The 25,963-nt window shown below is 44.6% G+C and overlaps 1 protein-coding gene across 1 annotated transcript in view; it reads right to left on the bottom strand.

Moving 5' to 3' along the window:
• The window catches only part of Atp6ap2 (ATPase, H+ transporting, lysosomal accessory protein 2), a 28,832-nt gene extending 11,690 nt beyond the window's left edge, over positions 1 to 17,142 (bottom strand). The window contains exons 1-5 of the mRNA XM_013026760.1: positions 16,937 to 17,142; positions 5,471 to 5,601; positions 3,543 to 3,674; positions 1,215 to 1,310; positions 359 to 496 (exon numbers count right to left, since the gene is read on the bottom strand). Coding sequence (XP_012882214.1) covers positions 359 to 496; positions 1,215 to 1,310; positions 3,543 to 3,674; positions 5,471 to 5,601; positions 16,937 to 16,979 — 540 coding nt within the window. The 5' untranslated portion in view covers positions 16,980 to 17,142. The remainder of the gene's footprint in view (positions 1 to 358; positions 497 to 1,214; positions 1,311 to 3,542; positions 3,675 to 5,470; positions 5,602 to 16,936) is intronic.
• Between the last annotated feature and the right edge of the window lie 8,821 nt (positions 17,143 to 25,963).

The following is a 25,963-nucleotide window of genomic DNA, read 5'->3' as shown; positions in this document are numbered from 1 at the left end:
ACACCTGTAATCCTAGCTACTCAGTAGGCTGAGATCTGAGGATTGCAGTTAGAAGCCAACCTGGGCAGAAAAGTCTGTAAGACTTTTATCACTGATAAACTACTCAAAAAAGTCAGAAATGGTGCTGTGGTTCAAGTGGTAGAGTGCTTGCCTTGAGCAAAAGAAGCTCAGGGCAGCACCCAGGCCCAGAGTTCAAGCTCCAGGACTATCAAAAAAGAAAAAGAAAAAATATACTAATGGAAGAATTTACTGCAAGGGGAAATCTGTACAACTTTCTATTATCTCAACCTTCAGAATTTATACAATTTTTTTAAAAAAGGAACTATATCCATTTCACCCAACTGATGCCCCTACTTACTTCATTGTTCCTACTCAGAGAATTGAGAGGAAGTGAATTGAGAATAGAGTTTTCTTGAAACAGGCGATTCCGGAGTTGTCGTAAAGTGACTGAAAGATCTTCAAAAACGGAGTTAGCCTTCCCCACCATATACACCCTCTGCAAGAAGAATACAGGGTTGTAAGCTGAACTGTCAACCAACACAGAAATACCTTACAGCAATATTCATAATATTAGTTTTCAACTCTTTTGTGCCAGTCCTGGGGATTGAACTCAGCTGTTCCTTAGCTTTTTTTTTTTTTTGCTCATGGCTGGTGCTCTACTATTTGAGCCACAGCTCTATTTTAAGCTTTTTTTGCTGGATAATTGGGCCTAAGAGTCTCACAGATTTGTTTGCTGCTGGTGGTCCTGAACTGTGATTCTCAGATCTCAGTCTCCTGAGTAGCTAGGATGATAGGCATGAACAAGCAGCACCCAACATTTTTCAATTCTCGTTAAAAAAATGAAAGCTTATTATTTTTTGTCGGTCATGGGGCTTGAACTCAGGGCCTGGGCACTGTCCCTGCGCTCTTTCGCTCAAGGCTAGAACTCTACCACTTTGAGCCACAGAGCCACTTCTGGATTTTTTGATGGTTAATTGGAGATAAACGTCTCACGGAGACTTTTTCAGCCCAGGCTGGCTTTGAACCCTGATCCTCCGATCTCAGTCTCCTGAATAGCTAGGATTATAGGCATGAGATACCAATGCCTGGTATAAAGTTAATTTTTTCTAAGACACTTTAAATATAAAGTTTATCTTATGTAACTATAACCCCTTTGTATATGACTTTTATAGTAATAATTAAAAAAAATTTTAAATACAAAGTTTATCACTTACTTCCTCACTGGGAGCCAACTGCAAGACTACAGGAGTTTCTTCAGAGAATAAAGAATGAATGGAATTTGCAACACTGTCAAGACTAAAAGGAACTGCCTGAAATTAAAGAGTAAAAGTACAATTATTTCCTGAAACAAAGTAAGGAAATCATTTACATGTTATTAAGAAAGGAGAGTAAGCCAGGCACTGGTAGTTCATGCCTATAATCCCAGCTATTCAGGAGGCTGAGATCTAGGGCTTGAATTCAGGGCCTGGGCACTGTCCCTGAGCCTCTCTGTGCTCAAGGCTAGTGTTCTACCACTTGAGCCAAAGTATCACTTCCAGCTTTTTCTGAGTAGTTTATTGGAGATAAGAGTCTCACAGTCTTTCCTGCCTGGGCTGACTTTGAACCATTAGCTTCACATCTCAGCCTCCTGAGTAGCTAGGATTACTAGCTACTCCGTGGTGTGAGCCACTGGTGTCTGGCTGTTTTTTTCCTTTTAATGGGGATCTCTTTTTTCTATTAGCTCCCTTTACTGCTTAAAGGTTCATGTTTATAAGTAGCAAATTAATACTAATGTGCTTCTGGAAGAAGCCAATATGATTATATAAATCTTACTGATGAAATCCCAGCATCAAAATTAAGCTTAGCCATTTTGATTCTGTGCTTTCCTTAGCTGGTGGTACATACCTGTAATCATAGCTGCTCAGGAGGCTGAGATCTAAGGATCATGGCTTGAAGCAATCCCCAGCAGAAAAGTCCATGAGACTTTTATCTCCAATTAACCACTCAAAACCCAGAAGTGGTGCTGTGGCTCAAGTGGTAGAGCGCTAGCCTTGAACACAGAGACTCAGAGAGTGCCTAGGCCCTGAGTTCAAGTCCTATGATGGACAAAAAAAATCCACAAAATCTAGTGACTCTTGTCTCCCATGGAATAAGGCTACTATGTATGTTGGGTCCAGGAATTCCTGTGACAATGACTTGAAGCTCTAAATTTAAAACAGCTAATCAAAGCCAGACATTGGTGGCTCATGTCTATAATTCTAGCTATTCAGGAGGCTGAGATCTGGGACTGTGCTTTGAAGTCAGCCAGGGCAGGAAAGTCCCTAAGACTCTCATCTCGATTGAAGCACCTATAGAGCTAGAAGTGGAGCTGTGATTCAAGTGGTGAAGCTCTAGCCTTAAGCAAAAAAGCTCAGGAATGGCACCTAGGCTCTGAGTTCAAGTCACAGGACCAGCACCAAAACAAAAACTAAAACAGCTAATCAAAAGAAGTTTCATTCAGTGTAATTCTAAGTAATTTAGTGTAATTCTATGACATTCTGGGTTTACAATTTGTGAGGTTTGCCTTCTGAGTCTTTTGTCTCATTGGCCATCTTTGGCTAGGCAATGTACACCTAGCCAATCAGGATCAGCTTAGCATGTGAGACTACATGCTTTCAAATGTTTAGTTTGTGATTATATGCTAATAATACACACACACACACACACACACACACATACACACACATACACACACAGCTTTTATTTTTTTTTGCTAGTTGGGGAGAGGGGGGGTGCTTGAGCACAGGGCCTGGGCCCTGTCCCTGAGCTCCTTTTGCTCAAGGCCAGTGTTCTACCACTTGAGCCACCGCTCCACTTTTGGCTTTTTCTGTGATTAATTGGAAATAAGATTGTCCAGGCTACAGCCTCCTGAGTAGCTAGGATTATAGGCCTAAACTACTGGTTCAATTTTTTAACCAAAGGAGATAGCGGTGGAGGGGGTGCTCTACAGGACAGGTTAACTGAGTTTAGAATAAATTCTTCATGCCTGTATTTCTGGTTTTGTTTGGGGAACTCTTCTGGAGTCTTATAGTATCTTTATCCATAGACAATGGCCAAGTTTCAATACACTGATAACCACTATGTCCTTTTTAAAAAAGAAATTGCATTTTCAAAGAATTCCAAAGAAATTGTGTTTTAGTGAAACTATACATCAAAAACAGATAAGTCTGGGCACTGGTAGGTATACTTGTAATTCTAGTTACTCAGGAGGCTGAGATCTGAGTATCACAGTTCAAAGCCAATCCAGGCAGAAAACTCTGTGAGACTCTTATCTCCATCGAACTACGCAAAGCCAGAAGTGGCACTGTAGCTCAAGTGGTAGAGTGCTAGCTTTGAGCACAACGAGGCTCAGGGAGAGTGCCCAAGTCTTGAGCTCAAGCCTCAGAACTGGAAAACAATGATGATGATGATGATGATAATAATAAAATAGAGACACGAAGTATATTTAGAATGAAATTCATGATTGTCCACCGTCAGAGAAAATAAAAAATGTATCCATTTCATTGTTTAGAAATAATACTCACATTTTCCAAAGGATACGAGATGACATTTGCTGTGGGAAGGGCCAGTTTGTCTATTCCTTTCACCATTACCATAATGGTAGCCCGGGGCCTGTGGAATAGGTTACCCACTGCTAGGCCAGGCCAGGAAAGGTCCTAAAGGTTGAGAAGCACAAAAGAATGCTTAGTTATCAGCTCATGAAACCATTTCTCAAATCCTTTAGTCATACCTAGGAAGCGAAGTTAAGAGATTCTGGGGCCTGGCACTGGTGACTCCTAGCTACTCAGGAGGCTGAGAGCCGAGGGTCATGGTTTGAAGCTAGCCAGGGCCAATTAATCACAGAAAAACTGTGAAATGGAGCTGTGGCTCAAGTGGTAGAGCTCTAGCCTTGAGCAAAAGGAGCTCAGGGACAGAGCCCAGGCCCTTGTAAAAAAGCCCCAGGACAGGCAAAGGAAGTTCCAGGCCTTAACATTCAAAGGGAAAAGTAACATTTTATTTAAGGCCGCAGTTATACAATCTCCTAACCTAGGATGTCGAATACCAATTTCTAGCTTCTTTATTTTCTTAAACTTCTATGGAGATTAAAAAATCGAATTGAAAGTCATCTCTAAACATCTGTGGTAAAGAGTAGACAAGTAAATAAAACATAGAACTTTTCAAATTCCAGATTGTAAAACACCCTCTTCTTCAATAGCCATTGGTGTGCCCTTCTTTTTTTTTTTTTTTTTGGTTGGTCATGGAGCCTGAACTCTGGGCCTGGGCACTGTCCCTCAGCTCTTCAGCTCAAGGCTAGCACTCTACCATTTGAGCCATAACAACACTTCTGGCTTTTTTCTGCTTATGTGGTACTGAGGATTTGAACCCAGGGCCTCATGCATGCAAGGCAAGCACTCTACCACTGAGCCACCTTCCCAGGCCCGGGTATGCCCTTCTTATAATTATCACTCCCCAACCGCCCCCTCCCCCCCCCGCCCTGTACAGGTTCTAGGGCTTGAACTCAGGGTCTGTACACTGTTACTGAGCTTTTGTACTCAAGGTTAATGCTCTACCATTTGAATCACAGCTCCACTTCCAGCTTTTTTGGTGCTTAATTGTAGACAAGAGTCTCATGGACTTTCTTGCCTGGACCGGCTTTGTACTACAATTCTTAGATCTCAGCCTCCTGGGTAGCTAGGATTACAGGCGTGAGCCACTGGCACCTGGCTTGATATATTTTCTTATATACAAGAACATCACTACAGTGAATAAATAATTACACTGTTAATAATGTCTGATTTAGTTTCAGAAGCTAAGCCTGAAGCACTAATACAAAATTTCACCCAAACTACAAATTTGTTGTTGTTTTGCCAGTCCTGGGGCTTGAATTCAGGGCCTGGGTACTGTCCCTGAGCTTCTTTTGCACAAGGCTGGCACTCTACCACTTGAGCTACAGAACTACTTCTGGCTTTTTCTGTTTATGTGGTACTGAGGAATTGAACCCAGGGCTTCAGGTATACTTGGCAAGCACTCTACCACTAAGTCACATTCCTACCCCCCTGAGATTTTTTTGTACTCAAGGTTAGCACTCTACTGCTTTTTGTGCTTAATTGGAGGTAAGAATCTCAAAGACTATTCCTATCCTGCTCAGGCTGGTTTTGAAACACTATCCTCAGATCTCAGCTTCCTCAGTAGCTAAGATTACAGGCTTGAGCCACCAGCGCCAGGCTACAAATTTATTTGTTTTCAGTAGCATTTGTATTCTATACCAAAACCCAATACTGTCTATTGATTTTTTGGGTATTAGAAGAAATCAACAAAATGTTTCTGTTTGATTTTTTTAATTGACATAGATTAATTATACAAAGGAGTTTTACTGTGATATGTCTACACATGCATATGATGTGTTATCAAATTCACTCCAATAAGCATGTTTTTATAAGGAGTTACAAACTTTGTTTTTAAGTACATGTACCTCTTTGACAGAGAAGCCCATGGATAATGCAGCAACATCTGGGATTCGATCTCCTGGTATAGGCCAATTTCCATTTCGGAAAACAACAGATCCTGGAGATCGCAATATACTAAACTCGTTCCCCAAAACACCTGAAAAGAAAATAGATTAGGAAATGAAATATCAGCATATAACTGTCTTGAACCCACCATAAAGATGATGAGACAGAATACATGTGCTGCCATTCATCACTGCCTTAGCATACTAAATTGTGATTGGGCAAAATGTAGACTGCTGAACAATACATTCTTTAGGGAGTACGAGGGACAGAATCTAGAGCCTCGAGCTTAAACCCACATGCTACCACAGATCTGAAACTCTCCCAAGCCCTAGGTCTGACTTATACACTTAACCTGAGCAATTAATTCTTTTTCTTTTTTGAACTCAGGGCCTGAGCTCTGTCCCCGAGCCTCCTTGTGCTCAAGGCTAGCACTCTACCACTAAAGCTACGGTGCCACTTATAGCCTTTTCTGAGTAGTTTGTTAGATAAGAGTCTCATGGAGGGGGGGGAGAAGGATTGGGACTGGGGGGGGGAGGCCAGGAAGGGATGTGAAGGGTAAACAAAGGAGGAGGCTGCAATGCTTGATAAGAAATGTATGCATTATCCTGCCCATGTAATTGTTACCCCTCTGTACAGTATATTCACAAATAAAATAAATAAATTAATTAATTTTAAAAAAAGAGTCTCATGGAGTTTACTGCCCAGGCTAGCTTCGAACCGTGATCCTTGGATCTCAGTCTCCTGAGTAGCTAGGACTACAGGTGTAAGCTACTGGTGTCCAGATCAAAAAAGCAATTTGAATATATTAAGTCATTCCATGGATCTGAGTCCAATTTTGATGACTGGTTCTTTTCAAAGGATCAAAATAGCAATTTTAAGGATGGGTTCATAACACATACAATATTTAAATTCTTTATTGTGGGTGTGTGTTGATGCTGGGGCTTAAACTCAGAGTCTTATTCATGCTCTCACTTGGCTTTTCCACTCAAGGCTGGTGCTCTACCACTAAAGGCACAGCTCCATTTCTGGCTTTTTGGTTGTCAATTCTTTTCTTTCTTTTTTTCCTTTTCTTTCTTTCCTTCCTTCCCATTTCCCCTTCTCTCTCTCCTCTCTTCTCTCCTTCTTCTCCTCCCTCCTTCTCTCTTCTCTCTCTTCTTCCCCCTCCTCCTTTCCCTCTCCCTGTCTCTCTCCTCCCTCTCCTCTCTCTTGTGCTGGGTGGGCCTGGAGCTTGAACTCAGGGCCTGGGTGCTGTCCCTGAACTTTTTTTACTTAAAGCTAGTGCTTTACCACTTGAGTGCCTTACCACCCCTTCCAGCTATTTTGGGTGATTAATTAAAGATATGAATCTCAGACTTTCCTGCCTGAGCTGGCTTCAAGCTCAGATCTCACCCTCCTGAGTAGCTAGGCTAACAGGCATGAGCCACAGGTGCCCAGCTTTAAGTACAATGTTGCTCCCCCTCCCCCTCCCTTTTTAAGTTCAAGTTGGGTGTCCGGGGCTCATGTCTGTAATCCTAACTAAAATCAAGGTTCAAAGCCAGCCCAGGCAAAAAAAAAGTCTGGAGACTCTGTCTCCAAATATAGTCATCAAAAAGCCAAACTGGAGGCATGGTTCAAGTGGCAGAGCACTAGCCAAGCAAAGACCTGAGTTCAAGACCCCGGAAGCAGGAAAAAAGGAGCAGGTATGACACAAGATTTTCCTAATGATTAAGACAGCCTTCTTATAGATGGCCCTTAACAAGGATGTGTGGTAATTGTGGTGAATTAGAAATTAGTAGCATTTCTCCAGAATTCAAAAGCAAACAAACAGAACACAAAACCCTGGCACACACTAAAAAGGAAGAACTTTAGATCTCTGAATCATTTCTACCATCTACAAAAGGAAAACTTGTGGGGCTGGGAAGGTGGCTCAGTGATAAGAGTGCTTGCCTTGCATGCATGAGGCTCTGGGTTCGATTCCTCAGTACCACATAAGCAGAAAAAGCCAGAAGTGGTAGGTGCTGTGGTTCAAGTGGTAGAGCACTAGCCTTGAGCTGAAGAGCTGAGGGACAATGCCCAGGCCCAGAGTTCAAGCCCCATGACTGACAAAAAAAAAAAAAAAAGGAAAACGTGTGCCAGGCACTGGTGGCTCATGCCTATAATCCTAACTATTCAGGAGGCTGAGATCTGAGGATCACAGTTCGAAGATAGCCTGGACAGGAAAGTCCATGAGTCTCTTATCTCCAATTAACCACCAGAAAACCAGAAGTAAGGATGTGGCTCAAAGTGGTAGAGTACTATCCTTGAGTGAAAAAGCTCAGGGACAGCAGCCAGGCCCTGAGTTGAAGCCCCACGACCACCACCACCAACAAAAATAAGACTTGTAAAATTCTAGGATTTCACTATAAAACTTTAGCAGGTTAGTACATCCTAAGATAGATACCTCCAGCTTTCCTTAAGTACCTTAGGCACACCTAATAAAATATGGTTGTCCAGTGGGCATTGGGGGTAGGGAAGGTGGAACTGGAATGTGTGTGCATGTTACTAGATGGTGAATGAAATGCTTCAAACTTCAGAGACAAAGTCTAGGAAATAGTATTCTCACATCTGGAGGATGAGAAAATGTATTCTCTAATGATTACGTCAACTAGTCTAAGAGTATGCCATCTAGAATTAAAAGATGAAGGATAAAGCCAGATGCTAGTGGCTCATGCCTATAATCCTAGCTAATCAGGAGGCTGAGATCTGAGGATCGATGTTCGAAGCCAGCCCAAGCAAGAAAGTCCCCAAGAGACTCTTAACTCTAACCACCAGAAAACTGGAGGTGGCACTGTGGCTCAAAGTGGTAGAGCACTAGCCTTGAGCAAAAGAGCTCAGGGACAATGCCCAGACCCTACGTTCAAGCCCCATGACCAACAAAGGAAAGAAAAAAAAGAAACGTACTCTTTACTTGACTTGTATAACTATAACCTCTCTGTATGTTTATAATATTGATTTTTTAAATGTTAAAAAAAAGGCCAGGTACTCAGGAGGCTGAGATCTGAGGATCGTGGTTCCGGCCTAGACAGGAACATCCATGAGACTCTTATCTCCAATTAACCACCAGAAAGCCAGAAGTGGCACTGTGGCTCAAGTGGTAGAGCATTAGCTTTGAGCTGAAGAGCTCAGGGACAGCACCCAGGCCCAGAGTTCAAGCCCCCATGACTGACAAAAAAAAAAGTTAAAAAAAAAGATGAAGGATGAGACTAAAGGGATTAATTTACAACCCCTATAAGGCTAAGAATAGGTATTTGGCTTCCTGGTCCATTATAGGGTTTTTTTGGGGGGAGGGGTGGGGAGATGAGGGGGTGATGAAGATGGAACTCAGGGCCCAAAGAATGTTAGGCAAGAGCTCCCCTGAGCTGATACCCAGCCCACCCATATGTATTATCCTGGGAACAAGTGCCTAGTAGAAACTTTGGGCTTCCTATGAAAAGATTAGCACCAAATCCAAAACAAATCTTGGCCATGCAGACTATTGGCAAAACATTTTATTAAGGCATCAGCTGCTCTTGCTGTAAGGAAAGCAGTACTTAACAAGACAGGAGGACAGAGTCGCGGGACAACAGTAAATGTTTTGGTGGTTGTAATATTGACAGTAAATAAAAGGTCTCAGAATGGTGTGGATGCAACCAGACCAGTTCAGAATTTCACTCTAGCCCAGCAACAGGGCAAGGGTTTCCAACTTGTTCTAGTCCAAGACCAGAATGGAACCAACAGACATCCAGCCTCACTGTAGGAGTAACACTGTTCAGGGCTTTCAAGGAAAAATCCAGAATCTACCACTGGGTACCTGGTGGCTTACACATATAATCCTAGCTAATTCAGGAGGCTGAGATCTGAGGATCACGGCTCAAAGCCAGCCTGGGCAGGAAAGTCCGTGAGACTCTTATTTCCAATAAACCACCAGAAAACTGGAAGTGGTGCTGTGGCTCAACGTGGCAGAGTGCTAGCCTTGAGCACAAAAGCTCAAGGACAGCACCCAGACCCCAAGTTCAAGCTCCATGATCAACCAAAAAAAAATCCAAAATCTAACACCCAGGCACCTTAGTAGTTTTATTTACAACCTTGAGGAAAACAAGCCCAAGAGACCAAGTTCTTTTTTTTTTTTTTTGGTCGGTCATGGGGCTTGAACTCTGGGCCTGGGCGCTGTCTCTGTGCTCTTCAGCTCAAGGCGAGCACTCTACCCCTTGAGCCATAGCGCCACTTCCAGTTTTCTAGTGGTTAATTGGAGGTAAGAGTCTCACGGACTTTTCTGCATGGGCTGGCTTTGAACCGTGATCCTCAGATCTCAGTCTCCTCTGTAGCTAGGATTACAGGTGTGAGCCACCGGCGCATGGCAAGAGACCAAGTTCTTTAATGAACCATACATAGCCACCAAAGGAAGCAAATTGTGATCTAGAGATAGCTTTGCTTTGAGATCTGGCCCTACTATGTAAATCTGTATCACTTGTACTTAGATTCAATGATGATGCTGCCTCATTCCTCCTTCAGGAGCCTTTAGTCATGGGCTCCTCCACCAGGAAGGATCATCTGGTCGAAACTGATGTCCTTTGCTGGTATCAAATGAGATGTCTGAGATGTCTTGACCCAAACCTGTAATCCAAGCTATCCAGGAGGCTAAGATCTGAGGGAGTGCAATTTGAAGTCAGCAAAGGTAGGCAAGTAGGTGAGACTCTTAATCCAATTAACCAGCAAAAAAAAGAGTTGGAAATAGAATTGTAGCTCAAGTAGTAGAGCACTAGCCTTAAGGGGGAAAAAAAAAAGCTCAGGGATAGTCCTGAGTTCAAGTCCCAGGATCAGCACCAAAAAAAAAAAAAAAAAAAAGAAAGAAAGAAAAAGATTTCTAGTAGGAAGCCTCTCCTTTACTTGAATGGTACTGCTAAGGATTGACAAGGTCTCAATTTACAAACATGGTATTTGCCAGTAATTAGCTCCATGGTTCCAACTTCTAGTTCTTTGAAGTGTCTCCTGATCCTAAACTACAATGGGCTTTCTTACTTTGAAGTTCTTGCATTCAATCTCCCCATACCACCAGTCTCTACTTTCACAAAGTCCAGGATTCCTTCAGCAGCCTGCTTCCTCTCCTGATCCACCCCCCTCCACCACACAGGCCAATCTTGTGATCAGCCTTCTTAGAGAGCTACGTGCATCCACCTCTGAAATTCTTCCTTCAGATAATTTATCAAGAGACAGATTGAGAGCTGGGCGCCCAGGGCTTGCACCTGTAATCCTAGCTACTCAAACAACTGAGATCTGAGGATCAAGGTTCAAAACCAGCCCAAGCAGGAAAAGTCCAGAAGACTCTTATCTCCAATTAACCATCACAAAGTCATCAGTGGAGTTGTGTCTCAAGTGGTAGTGGACTAACTTTGAGCAAATAGTTCAGGGTCAGTGCTCAGGCCCTGAGTTTAAGCCCCAGGACTGGCACAGAGTGAAGAGGATGGGGGGGGGAGAGGGGTCAGAGGGATGAGGGACAAGGGGAGAAGAGAGAGGGGAAAAGGGAGAGGAAAGAGGGGGGAGAGAAGGGCAGAGGAGAAAGAGGAGGGAGAGAGGAGAGGAGGGAGATGGGAGGAGAGTGAGGGGGAGAGAGGACAGGGGGAGAAAGGGGAAGGAGGGAGAGGGGAGGAGGGAGAGGGGGAGAAAGGGGAAGAGGGGAGAGAGCAGACAGGAGAGAAGAAGAAGAGGGGAAAGGAGAGGTGGGGAAAGGGGAGAGGGGAAGGAGAGAGGGAGAAAAGGAGAGGAGAGAGGGGGCGAAGAGAAAGGAGAGGGGAAAAAGAGAGGGGAGAGGAGGGAGAGAGCAGAGGAGGGAGAGGAGAAAAGCAAGGAAAGGTGATGGGGGAGGGGAGAAGAGGGGGGAAGAAAAGAAAGGAGGGGAGGAGAGAGAGGATATAGGGGAGAGCCAGGTGCACTATAAGGTGATAAGCGCACACACAAAAAAAGCTGGCCCTGTGTGTGTGTGTGTGTGTGTGTGTGTGTGTGAGAGAGAGAGAGAGAGAGAGAGAGAGAGACAGAGACAGAGACAGAGAGACAGAGAGACAGAGATTACATCTGTAATCCTATCTCGTAGGGAGGCTGAGATCTGAGGATCACAGTTTGAAGCCAGTCCAAGCAGGAAAGCCCTTGAGAGTCTTCTCTCCAATAAACCAACCCCCTCCCCCACCCCCCTGCAAAGTCTGGAAGTGGAGCTGTGGTTTAAGTGGTACTGACCAGCCCTGTTCATAAGTAGCTACTGGACTGAAAATGGCCCCTGACCCATGGATACTCCATAAACACTGGTTGAGTTAATGAGCAAATGAAGTCACATCTGAAACTACCAGTTTTTCCCTTGGCAACTGTTTTCACTTGAGCACAAAAGCATACTGAGGGGGGTGGAGGGGGCTGCTGTTGTTACATTAAAACCAACCACCAAACAACCTCCTTTGGTCCTATCAGCTAGTGCCTGCTTGCCTTCACAGGAAGCAGCCTGGAACTGGAGCCAAGCACCATTTCTTTCTCTCCTTCTTCATTTCTTGTTCCCTACCTAACTCACAGATCTACCCATAATGCTCCACTGCAACAGCTCAACAAATCCCAAGCACACTTTTTAGTCCTTTTAGTTATGGAAGTTTCCAAAGCATCTGACCCTGGCAATTTCCTCCTTGAAAATCCCCTGCCTTGACCAGGTGCTGGTGGCTCACGCCTGTAATCCTACCTACTCAGAAGTAAATCTTGAGAAATCTTGAGAATCCTGGTTCAAAGCCAGCCTGGGTAGGAAAGTCTGTGAGGCTCTTATCTCCAATTAACCACCAGAAAACCAGAAATGGTGCTGTGGCTCAAAGTGGTAGTGGTAGAGCACTAACCTTGAGCAAAAGAGCTCAGGGACAGCTCCCAGGCCCCAAGTTCAAGCCCCACAACTGACAACAAAAAAAGAGCTCAGGGACAGAGCCTAGGTCCCAAGTTCAAACCCCAGGACTGGTACACACACAAAACAAATCCCCTACCCTAGTATTACTGATGCCAGGACTCTTGCTTTTCCTTCAAATTCCTATGGTTGTTCCTCTTGTTGATTTTTTTCCTATTCCTGTCACTTAAAACTGTAATGCCCCAACTGCTTAGATGTCAATTCTTTTGGCACAAAAATGTCAAGTAGCACATGTATGTATATACAGAGATATGTAAGTAAAGTTGATGAGGGGATGCCTGGGATATAGACAAAGCAACCCAGACATTTAATTTTCACAGCTATACAGCATAGGTGTATGCATAAGCATATGTGGCATTCACTGGTACTAGAATCATAGGGTTTACATTTGTTCTGGATTATAAAACATACATAGAGGGTCTGGAAAGGTAGCTCAGCGGTAGAGTGCTTGCCTCACACGTATGAGGCCCTGGGTTCGATTCCTCAGCACATATAAGCAGAAAAGGCCAGAAGTGGCGCTGTGGCTCAAGTGGTAGAGTGCTAGCCTTGAGCTGAAGAGCTCAGGGACAGCACCCAGGCCCAGAGTTCAAGCCCCAAGACCAAACAAAAAAAATAGGTATTTTGACAAGGATGAGATACCTGTGTGATATTCTTCTCACTCTAATCATGAGAAGACAAAACTCAAATCAAGAGACATTCTACAAAAAAAATATTTGATGAGATTAAAAACAAAAAAGACATAAGCTGGGTGCCGGCGGCAGTGGCACTCTGAGGATATTGGTTGAAAGCCAACCTAGGCAGGAAAGTCAGTGAGACTCATCTCCAGATAACCACCAAAAACACCAGAAGTAGAGCTGGGGCTCAAGTAGTAGAGTGCTAACCTTGAGCAAAGATGACTCAAGGACATTAGCCAGGCTAAGTTTAAGCCCCAGGACCAGCATAAACACACACAGACACACAGACACATAGACCCACAGACTCACAGATACACACAGAACCACACTCACACTATGGGTTCCCAGATTCCTATTTTCAGCTTTCATCTCCCTTGAACTTTAGACCTACATATTCAACAACAACCTGGTCACATTCTGTCCTAAATCCTACCCACCCTTCAAACAGGTTCAGAACTGGATTCTCCATCATTTCCCCATGCTTCTCCTGCATTCTCTAGCTCCAACGGTGATGTCATCTTCTACCCAGTGGCTTTAAATGCTTCTGTATTCGCTACTATTTTCTGTGGGTCTTCCCCCCACCCCTCTAATTATCTTCCCAAATCCTCCTCCTCCACATCCCTCACCAGGTTTGCTAGAACTGGCTGCCTAGGACAATCATAGCACTCCCACTTTTCCTTGCTCATCAAAATACAGATTTGTTTGCTCACCTTTCCAATTAAATGCCTTCACTTACTGCCCAGAGCCTTCAAGGCAAATTCAAAACTTAACAAACACCTTAGGCACCTCACCAACTTCATTTTTGGGATCTCTCTGACTTAGGTCCCTCTACAAACTATTTGCTCTTTTGCATTCATACCTTTGTGCTTCTTAAAATTTATATTGCTTTATTAACAGTCCAAGGATTTGAATGCAGGGCCTCGCATTTGCTAGGCAGTCAGATGCTCTACCACTGGGCCACTCTACCAACCCTACCTTTGTGGGTTTTTGTTTTTGTTTTTTTTTGGGGGGGGGGGTCCAGTCATGAGGCCTAAACTCTGGGCTTGGGTGCTGTCCTCAGCTCTTCACCTCAAGGCTAGCACTCTACCACTTGAGCCACAGCGCCACTTCCGGCTTTTTTCCGGCTTTTTTTCCTGCTTATGTGGTGCTGAGGAATCGAACCCAGGGCCTCATGCATGCAAGGCAAACGCTCTACCACTAAGCCACCTTCCCAGCCCCACCTTTGTATTTTTATGCATATTGATTTACCTACAAATGCCTGTTCTTCCTGCCCTAATCTTTCACAAGCTTTCTCTATGATGCACCTTCCCTGGGGAAATTTCTCTCAACCTCCCCAGTCTGGCTAAAATGTCCTCCTTTCTGAGAACTCTACCAAGCTCTGCTCTTCTAGGAATGGTGGACAGAGCCAATCTACTAAAAGAAAACATCTTCCCAGACATCAGTAACCAAAAACAATTCCTCTTTCTCCCCAATATTCCTTTGAATTCCACATTTGCCCTTTCATGTCAGGCTAAACTGCTTGCATTTAAAAAAAATTGAAATATGCTTCAGGAGGTGGTATTCATAACCCTAGTTCCTTCTAATTTCATAGCACAGTTTTTTGTTTTTTTGGGGGGGGGGCCTGAACTCTGGGCCTGGGCACTGTCCCTCAGCTCTTCAGCTCAAGGCTAGAACTCTACCACTTGAGCCACAGCACCACTTCCGGCTTTTTTCTTTTTGCTTATGTGGTGCTGAGGAATCAAACCCAGGGCCTCATGCATGCAAGGCAAGCACTCTACCACTGAGCCACCTTCCCAGCCCTCATAGCACAGTTTTAAAGGATTTTTCATTCTCCTCCTCCTCCTCTTCTTCTTCAAATAGTGAACTCAGAGCCCTTAAAGATGTTTTCCATTAAGTCACACTTAGTCATTATGGAAAATAATCATTTGACTTCATCTGACAAGACCCAACAATGCAGAAGTTCGGATTTCTGCCTGTATGAACCAGACCATTCTAGCAAGGAGAGCAAGTTCCAACGGGGGACAGAAACAATTACTTTATCTCAGACCAAAACCCAAACCAACCCCCGCCTTCCCCCCCCCAAAAAACCCCACTAGATCAAAATTATGTCAGCCATAAATTAAAACATGAGATTTCAACAGAGGTTCAATTTAGCCAAATTATTAAAAGGAAGTTCTTTATTTTATTTAAAAATGGCATTAAAATTGAAATAAAGTAAAAATAATTCCCCCAAAGAATAAATCAGAATGATGTTTGTAGAGGCCAACAACAGAAATAAAACAAAGAACTCTGAAACTTGGGGCATTAAAAACAAAGGTAACTTTCACAGACTGGATACTTGAGGGATGGAATGCTACAGATTTCAGAACATCACTGGTCTTGTGTATAGAATTAAACTGCCTTCCAAACGTGGGAGCTCCTACACAGTACAAGCACATCCCTCCGAGGAGAGAGAGAGAGAGAGAGAGAGAGAGAGAGAGAGAGAGTGTGTGTGTACTAGATCTTGATCTCCAGGCCTGGGTATTATTCCTTAGCTTTTATGCTCAAGACTGGTGCTCTTCCACTTGAGCCACAGCCCCACTTGCAGCTTTGCGCTGGTTAACTGGAGATAAGAATCTCAAGGAAAGTATGCCTGAGCTGGCTTCAAACCCTAATTCTCTAATGTCAGCCTCCTGAGTAGGTAGGATTATAGGTGAAAGCCACTAGCTTCTTTAAATGTGTCCATACAACAGTCAATTGGCAACTGCATTCTGTCGATCTATTTTTTTTTTTAATCTGATGCAAGTGGAACCTTGGAGCACCCACTCCTTCAAACTGTTCTCAACTTGACTTCCTGTTCCCTATTACCTGCAGCCCAGTCTGAGCCCCCATCACTCCCATATTGCAGTGTTAACTGGGCCACAACACATCACAGAAAAGGAAGTGGGCTTTGAACACAGCTGATCTAGATTCAATTCCAAAGTTGCTACTTTGTACCCAGGTGATGCTGGGTGGTGATCACTCCAAAAAGGAGAGTGAAAACTTCTCAGGATTGCTGCACCACAGGCCAAATATGCGCTGAATTTCACTCACTTAGCTTCATGCTTAGACACGTTCCATTTCAAAACCTGCCATCTGTCATGTGACCCAAAGGACGCAATTCATAATCTGATTTCCAAATCCTTAAAATTGGGAACTGAGACAAACTATCCAGAGGTGCTCTTGTGATTCCCCTGACGAAATAATCATATAAAATCAAGGACCCCCATCTTAATGTTCACATCCTGATCGTATATGAGGATAAGATCGGTCGCCTATGACAACTACTAGAAACAATGACATGTTACGAATGCAAAAAAATTAAAGGCAGCCACCAGTGGCAGTTAAGAATTAAGCCTTCTCTTCTGGGTAGAAAACAGCAATTGAACAGCTACTGAGCAATGTTTCCCATCCCCCGAAGGGCCTCTACTGGCGGAAGAAGAGGGCAAGCAGATAGGGGGAGAGCATATCTTCCTCTAAAAGGTAGAAGCAGATTCCGGAGCCCGCACTGTAGTGGTGGGAGGACGATACTTCCTCTAAAAGGCGGAGCTCGGTTCAAGAGCAGAGCCCTCCATAGCCTGGCCCCGGCCAAGGTAAGGCGAGCCCACAAGGCCTCGCTGTCGTAGGCGGATCCCGGGAACGAGCCCAGAGGAAGGTAGCTGAGATTAGGCACGCCCGGGAAGGTCCACATTGCAGGACCAGCCCAGAAACAGCCCACCCAGGGTCACCAAAGTCCCCGATTCCCCCCCCTCCATCTCCCCCGATCCCCGCGGCGCAGGGCCTCTGGAACTCGTCCCTCCCATCCGGATCCTCACCTGCCACCAACAGGGACAGGAGCACGAGGAGCACAGCCATCATTGTGATCCAGCCGCTGCAAGCAGTGCAAGGTGACACACGGCCGGCGGGACACCAGCGACCACTGCAGCGGGAGGAGGAGGAGGAGGTGACGTGCTTCAGCTGGTTTCTACTCCCAGAGTTCGCCTACCTCCCCCACCACCTCCCTCGTCACGCTGGGGCGAAGACCGCTGCGACATTTACAACCAATCGGAAAGTACGCCACCGGCTACGGGAGAGACGTAATCTGGGAAACGTCAGTCTTGGGGGCGGGAATTAAAATAATGGATGGAATTGCCTACCAATGGCAGTGAAGTATTGCAGAGCCAAACACTTCTGCCTGGGTCTGCAGCCTAGAGTGGCGAGTCACGAGATGCAGGGTAGGGCAAGTGGTCTGAGCGGGGGTTGGGGGGTGGGGAGATTGTGGAGGGGCTGATCACAGGGTTCTGAGAACCCCCAGAGTGAGGCTGCCTGCTGGGTGCGGACCCTTTGTTCAATCTGCAGTGATGGTTTCCGAGTCTTGCGCCTCTGCTCTGCTCCAAAAGCTAGCTATGAAAACTGCAGGGTTCAGGAAGCCAGGTACCTGGGGGCGGGGTGGGGGTGGGGGAACACTGCCCCCCAAACAGGAGGAGCTAGATAAAATACTCAACTCCCACTTAAATTTGAGTTGCAGAGAAATAACGATTTTTTTTTACTATGTCTGGGCATATTTATGTTAAGTATTCATTGTGGATCTGAAATTCAAATGATAACTGAACATCCCGGCACGTTTGATTTGCTACATCTGACAATCCTGCCTCCAAACACTGCAATGATAGACCATGAATTACTGTACCCAGTCCTCAGTTTCCAATCTGCACAAGGTGTTCATGAGTAGATGCAAGATAGACATATTATTTCCATCAGGTTCCTCCCCTCCTGCAGTTATGCTCACCTATGACGTGAGCCAAAAAGTGACCCGGTGCAATATTTCTGATTGGAAGAGGATGTGTCTCCCCGCCCCCCTCCTGTAATCCTAGCTACTTAAGAGGCTGCCATCTGAGGACTGTGGTTCTAAGCCAGCCTGGATAGGAAATCTGAGCTTCATTTCTAATTTACCAGTAAAAAGCTAGAAATGGAGATGTGGCTCAAGTGGTAAAGCACCAGTCTTGAATGGAAAAGCCAAGTGAGACCATAAGGCACTGAGTTCAAGCCCCAGTAGCAGCTCAGGAACAAAATGGAGAGAGAAAGAGAGAGAGAGAGAGAGAGAATATGATGCTCCAGCTGATGATCTGGAAAGGTGGATAGGATTTCATTATGCAAGTGGAAGAGGTGGGAAGATTGTTTCAGGTAGACAAAATTGTAAAGTATACCCTGGTGCTGCTGGCTCACACCTGTAATCCTAATCACTCAGGAGGCTGAGATTTGAGGATCTTGGTTTGAAGTCAGCCTGAGCAAAAAAAGTCATGAGACTATTATCTCCAGTAAACTACTCAGAAAAAGCTGCAAGTGGAGCTGTGGCTCAAGGGACAGTGCCCAGGCCCTGAGTTCAAGCCCCAGGACCCGAACAACAACAAAAAAAAACTTGTCAAATATATCTGGGAGAAAGCCTCAGGTTGAGCATTAATTGTTTAGTTGACAAAAGATCTACTTTCATTTGGCATGAGATGAGGCACCCTTAAAATGAACTATAGAAATATTCCCTGAAAGCCCAGTCTATGGAAATTGGGGGTAGGACACGGAGCATTGAAAGTGACTAAGCATTGTTTGATGTGCAAATCTAAGAGACTTGTTAGAAGGGGGGAAAATGTCTGTTTCCTTAGTTCCCCACTTTCATTTTCTTCTTGGAATTAACTGAGGGAGCCAAAAGGAGAGTGACAGCAGGTGTCAGTGGCTCATGCCTATAATCCTAGCTACTCAAGAGATTTGAGATCTGAGGACTGGGTTCGAAGCCAGCCTGGGCAAGAAAGTCTGTGAGACTCTTATTTCCAATTAACCACCAAAAAGCCAGAAGTTGAAGTGTGGTTCAAATGGTAGAGCTCCAGCCTTGAGTGAAAAAGCTAAGGGACAGCACCCAGGCCCTGAGTTCAAGCCCTAGTATGAGCACAGGAACAAAAAAAGAAAAGAAAAGGGAGAGAGTGGGGTGAAAACAGTAACCCCAGGAGTTTTTCAGGCAACAGACCCACTAGAGAAAAAGTAGCCAGTGGAAAACTGGAATCAAAAGAACATCCCCCCCCCCCCCCAGGGCTGGGACTGTGGCTTAGTGGCAGAATGCTTGTGTAGCACACATGAAGCCCTGGGTTCGATTCCTCAGTACCACATAAATAGAAAAGGCTGGAAGTGGCACTGTGGCTCAAGTGGGTACAGCACTAACCTTAAGCAAAAGAAGCTCAGGGACAGTGCCCAGGCGCTGATTTTAAGTCCCAGGACTGGCAAAAAAAAAAAAACCCAAACAAACCCACAACCTACCTATTATAAGTGATCTATAGCATAAAATATCCTTCCCAATCATTCATACTGATCTTTTCTATTTGTTGGTTGGTCATAGGGCTTGAACTCAGGGTCTTGGCCCAGTCCCTGACCTCTTTTGCGCAAGGCTAGTGCTCTACCACTTTGAGCCACAGCACCACTTTCGGGTTTTGAGTGGTTAGTTGATTAGTCTCATGGGGACTTTTCTGCTTGGGCTGGCTTTGAACTGAGATCTTCAGATCTCAGCCTCCTGAGTAGCTAGGATTATAGGCATGAGTCACTGGCACCCAGCCATACTCTATTTTGAGCTAAGAGTAAGTAGTTTAGCCTTGGTGTGTAAGACCCTTTTTTAGTTAAGGCCTCAAAGGCACACAGCTGTTCTTTGGACCCTGGAATTTGGCAAGATAAAACACAGTAGGAAACCTTTTCCTTGTTACATAGATTGAGATATTGAAACCTAGAGAATAGGGAAGTTTATATCATGGCCAAGTCACATGGGAAGCCATCAGCAGTTCTGCTTTTTGAACATAGTTCTACTGATTCAACTTTTAATGTTCAGTAAACTAATGGTATATGGTTAAATTTTCCACTGAAGCATTTAGCGATAGATAATGGGTGTGCGGCAGGATAATACTTGTACTAAAGACTTACTCAGGAGCTTATAGGAAGCCTTCTTCCTTATGAACATACCCTCTCCCTCCTGACCAAATAGTCAAGATTCCAATTCTAACAGCGAATCCTGAGTACTTTCACAGTGAGATTGGGGTGGTGGTTTGATCTCTACAAAGCAGCCATCTGGAAACCCTGGAGAAATCAAGATTGTGCTATTCCTCCCCACCCCCTAGGCCTTGCAGCCTTCACTCAATAATAATAATAACAATAACAATAATAATAATAATAACTTACTTTTTTGTCAGTTGTGGGGCTTGAACTCAGGGCCTAGGTGCTGTCCCTGAACTCTTTTGCTCAAGGCTAGTGCTCTACCACTTTGAGCCACAGTCCACATCCAGTTTTTGAGTGGTTAATTAGAGATAAGAGTCTCACAGGGACTTTTCTTCTCAAGCTGGCTTTGAACTGTGATCCTCAGATCTCAGCCTGCTGAGTAGCTAAGATTACAGGCGTGAGCCATCAGTGCCCAGCAATAATAAGTCGTTATTATTTACTCTGGGATTGAATGCAGAGTCTTGTACCTGTTAGGTAAGTACTCATACTCACTGAACTGTACCCCCAGCCCTCAAAGTTCAGAGTTAAGATCAATGTTAGCAGTGATAAGCCTTGTTGCTGGTATATACTCTGGATTGGATGGGATGAGAATGGCACTTCACCTTTGTTATCTAACCCATAACCCCAGACTAATCATGAGAAACCAGCAGACAAATTCCAGTAGAGCAGCACCTACAAAATACCAGATCGCAACTCCTCAAAAATGTCAAGACTAGCCGGGCACCAATGGCTTATGCCTGTAATTTTAGCTACACAGGAGGCTGAGATCTGAGAATTGCTGTTCAAAGCCAGCCCAGTAGGAATGTCTGTGTCTCTTATCTCTAATAAACTCCGAGGATCCAGAAGCAGATCTGTGGCTCAAGTGATAAAGCACTAGCCTTGATCAAGAAACAGAAGCTCAGAAACAGCTCTCAGGCCCTAGGTTCAGGCTCTAGGACCAACACATGCACACACAAAACTAATATCACAAGTAAGGTAAATCTGAGAAGCTGCCACAGCCAAGATATAGTAAGTAAAAGTAATGAGGTGACCTGGATGGGAACCAAAAAGAAAAAAACCAAAAAAAAGGAAATCTGAATGAAATATGGGCTTTTAGTTAATAACAATGCTAATAATAATGTTATCAAACTGGTGGCTCATACCTGTAATCCAAGCTAAGAAGGAGGCTAAGGTCCAGAAGATCAAGGGCTGGGGCCAGCTTAGCAGAAAAGTACATGAGGCTCTATCTCCAAAATAACCAGCAAAAAAACAGAGCTAGAGGCATGGCCCAAATGGTAGAGTGCCACCTTAGCAAGCAAGCTGAGTTAGAGTGCTGGAGCCTAAGTTCAAGCCCCAGTACCAGCAAATACAAAACCAAACCATGTCCTGGGTGAATGTGGAAGTTTCCAAAGAAAGGCCAGCTGAAATGACCATGCTAGCAATGGTGTTCCAAGATACCTTAGAGAAGGTTTTGGTTTTTTTTTTTTTGGCAGTCCTGGGGCTTGAACTCAGGGCCTGGTCACTGTCTCTGAGCTTCTTTTGTTCAAGACTAGCACTCTACCACTTGAGTCGCAGCAGTACTTTCTGGTACTGAGGAATTGAACTGAGGGTTTGATGCATGCTAGGCAAGCACTCTACCACTAAGCCACATTCCCAGCCTAGAGAAAGTTTTTACTAGAGGATTTTACCACCACACAAAAGCCAGTAATCTCAGTTCCACTGTGAATCTAGCTGGGTGACATTGACCCAAAATAATAAATTTCTAAGACTGAAGTGTTGTGGGGAACTATTAACTTACAATGAGAGACTTGTAAGTATGTAATAGTCTGCATTTTTGTGGCAACTTACTTAGTGTATTCTCTCCAAAAACACAAGCGATACAGGACTCCTTAATCAACATTGTAGGTTGTATATGCACAAGCGTACTAATCCTGGGGCTTGAACTCAGGGCCTGGATGCCATCCTCAGTGAACTTTTGTGTTCAAGGTTAGCACTCTACCACTTGAGCCACAGCTTCTGTTCTGGAGTTTTTGGTGCTTCCTTGGAGATGAGAGTCTTACAAATGTTCCTCCCTGGGCTGGCTTTGAACTGTGATCCTCAAATCTAAGCCTCCTGACTAGCTAGGATTACAGGCATGAGTCACTAGTGCCTGGTGAAAGAAAAGTTTCTTTTTCTTTTTCTAAAGTTAATTTATTTTAGTTTTTGAACTCAGAGCCTTATGCTTTTGTGAGGACTGTTTTTGCTCAGCTGGCACCCTATCATTTGAACCATGCTTCCAGTCTGGCATTTTGCTGCTTAACTGGATAAGGAGTCTTGTGCTCTTTTCTGCCTGAGCTGACTTTCACTCATCATCATCCAGCTCTCAGCCTCCTGCTGGGTGCTGGTGGCTCACACCTCTAATCCTAGCTACTGAGGAGGCTGAGATCTGAGGATTGCAGTTCAAAGCCAGCCCAGGCAGGAAACTCCCATGAGACTCTTATCTCCAATTAGCCACCAGAAAACTGGAAGTGGTGCTGTGGCTCAAGTGGTAGAGCACTCACCTTGAGATGAAGAGCTGAGGGACAGTGCCTAGGCATGGAGTTCAAGCCCCTTGACAGACAAAAACAAAATACAAAACGTGTCAGCCTCCTGAGTAGTTAGGATTATAGGTATGAACCACCAGTACTTGGAATTGCCTTTTTTTTTTTTGCCAGTCCTGGGGCTTGAACTCAGAACTTGGGCACCGTCCCTGAGCTGGTTTTGTTCAGGGCTAGCACTCTACCACTTGAGCCATAGCATACTTCTGGCTTTTTCTGTTTATGTGGTACTGAGGAATCGAACCCAGGGCCTCATGCCTGCTAGACAAGCATTCTACCACTAAGCCACATTTCCGGTCCCTCTCCCTTTTCTTTGAAGGTCATGGGGTTTGATCTCAAGGATTTGACCTTTTTTGCTCAAGGCTAGCACTCTATCCCTTTGAACCACAGCACCACTTCCAGTTTTTTATGCTTAACTAGAGATAAAAGTCTCATGGAGGGGCTGGGAAGGTGGCTCAGTGTCAGAGCGCTTGCCTTGCATGCCTGAGGCCCTGGGTTCGATTCCTCAGCACCACGTAAACAAAAAGAAAAAAGCCGGAAGTGGTATGGCTCAAGTGGTAGAGTGCTAGCCTTGCGCTGAAGAGCTGAGGGTCAGTGCCCAGGCCCAGAGTTCAGGCCCCACAACCGGACCCCCCCTCCAAAAAAAAAAAAGTCTCATGGACTTTCTGCCCAGGCTGGCTTCGAACTACCATTCTTGGATGTCAGTCTCTTGAGTAGCTAGGATTAAAGATGTGAGACCTAGGTGCGTGGCAGCTTCGTTTTTGAGATAACATCATGCTATGGAGCCCAGATTAGCCTCACATTCATACGTTTCCTGCCTCAGCCTTGCTGAGCTGGACTTTTTTTTTTTTTGTCAGTCATGGGGCTTGAACTCTGTGCCTGGGCGCTGTCCTTGCAAGCCTGTTTGTGCTCAAGGCTTTCACTCTACCACTTGAGCCACAGCACCACTTTCAGGTTTTAAGTGCATAATTGGAGATGAGTCTCATGGGGACTTTTTCTGCCTGGGCTGGCTTTGAACTGCAATCCTCAGATCTCAGCATCCCAAATAGAATTACAGGAGAGAGTCACTGGCACCCAGCTTCCCTGAGCTTTTTTGCCCAAGGCTAGTCTTCTAAAACTTTGAGCTTCAATGCCACTTGTAGAATTCTGGTGATTAATTGGTGATAAGAGTCTCATGGACTTTCCTGTCTGGGCTGGCTTTGAACCATGATCCTCAAATCTCAGCCTCCTGAGTAGCTAGGATTACAGCTGGACTTTTGAGTCATTCTCTCCCTCCTCTTCTGCACTTGCCATGGCTTGGGCCTGGATACTCTCAACCTGACAGTCAACAACCCCTCCTCCACTTCTTCCAGGCAATTACAGCACAGTAGATGAGCTTCAAGTTTAGACGCCACAGTGAGGACGAGGAATGTGGCTTAGTGGTAGAGTGCTTGCCTAGCATGCATGAAGCCCTGGGTTTGATTCCACAGTATCACATAAACAGAAAAGTGATAGAGCACTAGCCTTTAGCAAAAAAGCTCAGAGACAGTACCTAGACCCTGAGTTCAAGCCCAATGACTGATGGGGAAAAATGACTAAAAAAATTGTATCAAATCTTACCAAACTAGAACAGCCATTCATACTGACAAAATTTAGTTGCAAGTGACTTTTTTGTTTACCTGAAGACATTAATAAAAAAAAAAAAAAGAAAGGTCCTTCATTGGCAGGATCCAATGCTATCTGTCAAATTGGGCCAAGAGCTTGTAAGACATAGACTGCTCAAGTAGCCTAGGACAGGTTATTTTTTTGCTCGGTGCTTAGTTTTCTCATCTGGAACTTAGGGAAGATAAAGGCACCTACTTTGTAGGTCTTGGCCAGTGAGCATTCAGTCATTCTTGGCTACAAAATGATCACGATCATTATCATTAAGGATATCTTAAGAACCAGAGTAGGGGCTGGAAGATGGCTCAGTGGTAGAGTGCTAGCCTTGAGCTGAAGAGCTAAGGGACAGCATTCAGGCCCACAGTTCAGGTCCCCAACTGAAAAAAAGAAGAGGAGCACAGAAAAATAGGGAAGGGGTTACTCTCCTCCTCTTTGAAGGTGATAGGGGTCTCTTCCTCGCTTGCTTCTCTCTGTTGTTCTATTCAGACTTCTTTCCTCTCTTCTAGCTGGATCTCAGGGCAGAATATTTAAGTAGCCAATGCCCGTTAACTAGGAGAGTTGATGTTCTTCCTTCCTTCCCTGCTTCCTTCCCTTCCTTGCTTTCTATCTCTCTTTCCCTCTCTCCCTCTCACTTTCACCTCCCTCTCCCTTCCTTTCTTCCTTTTTCTTTTTTCTTTTCTTCCTTCCTTTCTCTTTCTTCTCTTTTCTTTCTCCCTTTCCTCCTCTTTCTTTCCTCCTGCTCTCCCTATACCTCTTCCTTTTCTTCCTTTTCTCCTTCCTTCCTCTTTCTTTCTTTCCTTTTCTCTTTTTTTCTTTCTTTTTTGCCGGTCGTGGGGCTTGAACTCTGGGCCTGGAAGCTGTCAATCAGCTCTTCAGCTCAAGATGAGCGCTCTACCACTTGAGCCACAGCACCACTTCCAGTTTTTCTGATGGTTAATTGGAGATGAGTCTTATGGACATTACTGCCCAGGCTGGCTTTGAACTGAGATTCTCAGATCTCAGCCTCCTGAGTAGTTAGAATTACAGGTGTAAGACACCAGTGCCTGGCTTCATTTTTCTTTTTCTTTCTTTCTTTCACTTTCTTTTCCCCCTTCCTTCCTTTTTTCCTTCCCTCCCTATCTCTTTTCCTTTTCCTTCTCTCCCACCTCCCTTTTTCTTTCTCCCTTCCTTTCTTTCCTTTTTCCTTCCCTTTCTTCCTTCCTATCTCTCCCTTCTCCCTCCTCACTTTTTTTCTCCCTCTTTCCTTTCCCTCCCTCCCTCTCCCCATACCTCTTTTCTTCCTTTTTTCCTTCCTTCCTTTCCTTCGTTTTTCTTTCATTTTTATCTTTTGCTTTCCTTCCCTTCCTTCTTCTCTTTCCCTCTCTCCTACCTCCCTTTCTTTTTCTTTCTCCCTTCCTTCCTTTCTTTCCTTTCGCCTTTGTTTCTTCCTTTCTTTCTATTTCACCTTTCCTTCTCCCCTCTCCTTCCTTCTATTCCTTCCTTTCTTCCTCTTTCCTTCCTTTCTTTCATTTCCCTCCCTCCATCTCTCCCCCATACTTTTTTTCCTTCCTTTTCTTTATTTACTCTTTCCCTTCCTTCCTTCCTTTCCTTCCTTCCTTCCTTCCTTCCTTCCTCCCTCCCTTCCTCCCTCCTTTCCCCCCC

Source organism: Dipodomys ordii, unplaced genomic scaffold (assembly GCF_000151885.1).
Source record: "Dipodomys ordii isolate 6190 unplaced genomic scaffold, Dord_2.0 Scaffold96, whole genome shotgun sequence".
Classification (NCBI taxonomy): domain Eukaryota; kingdom Metazoa; phylum Chordata; class Mammalia; order Rodentia; family Heteromyidae; genus Dipodomys; species Dipodomys ordii.
The sequence above is the reverse complement of the archived record's forward strand: the minus strand, read 5'-3'. Positions and strand labels throughout refer to the sequence as shown.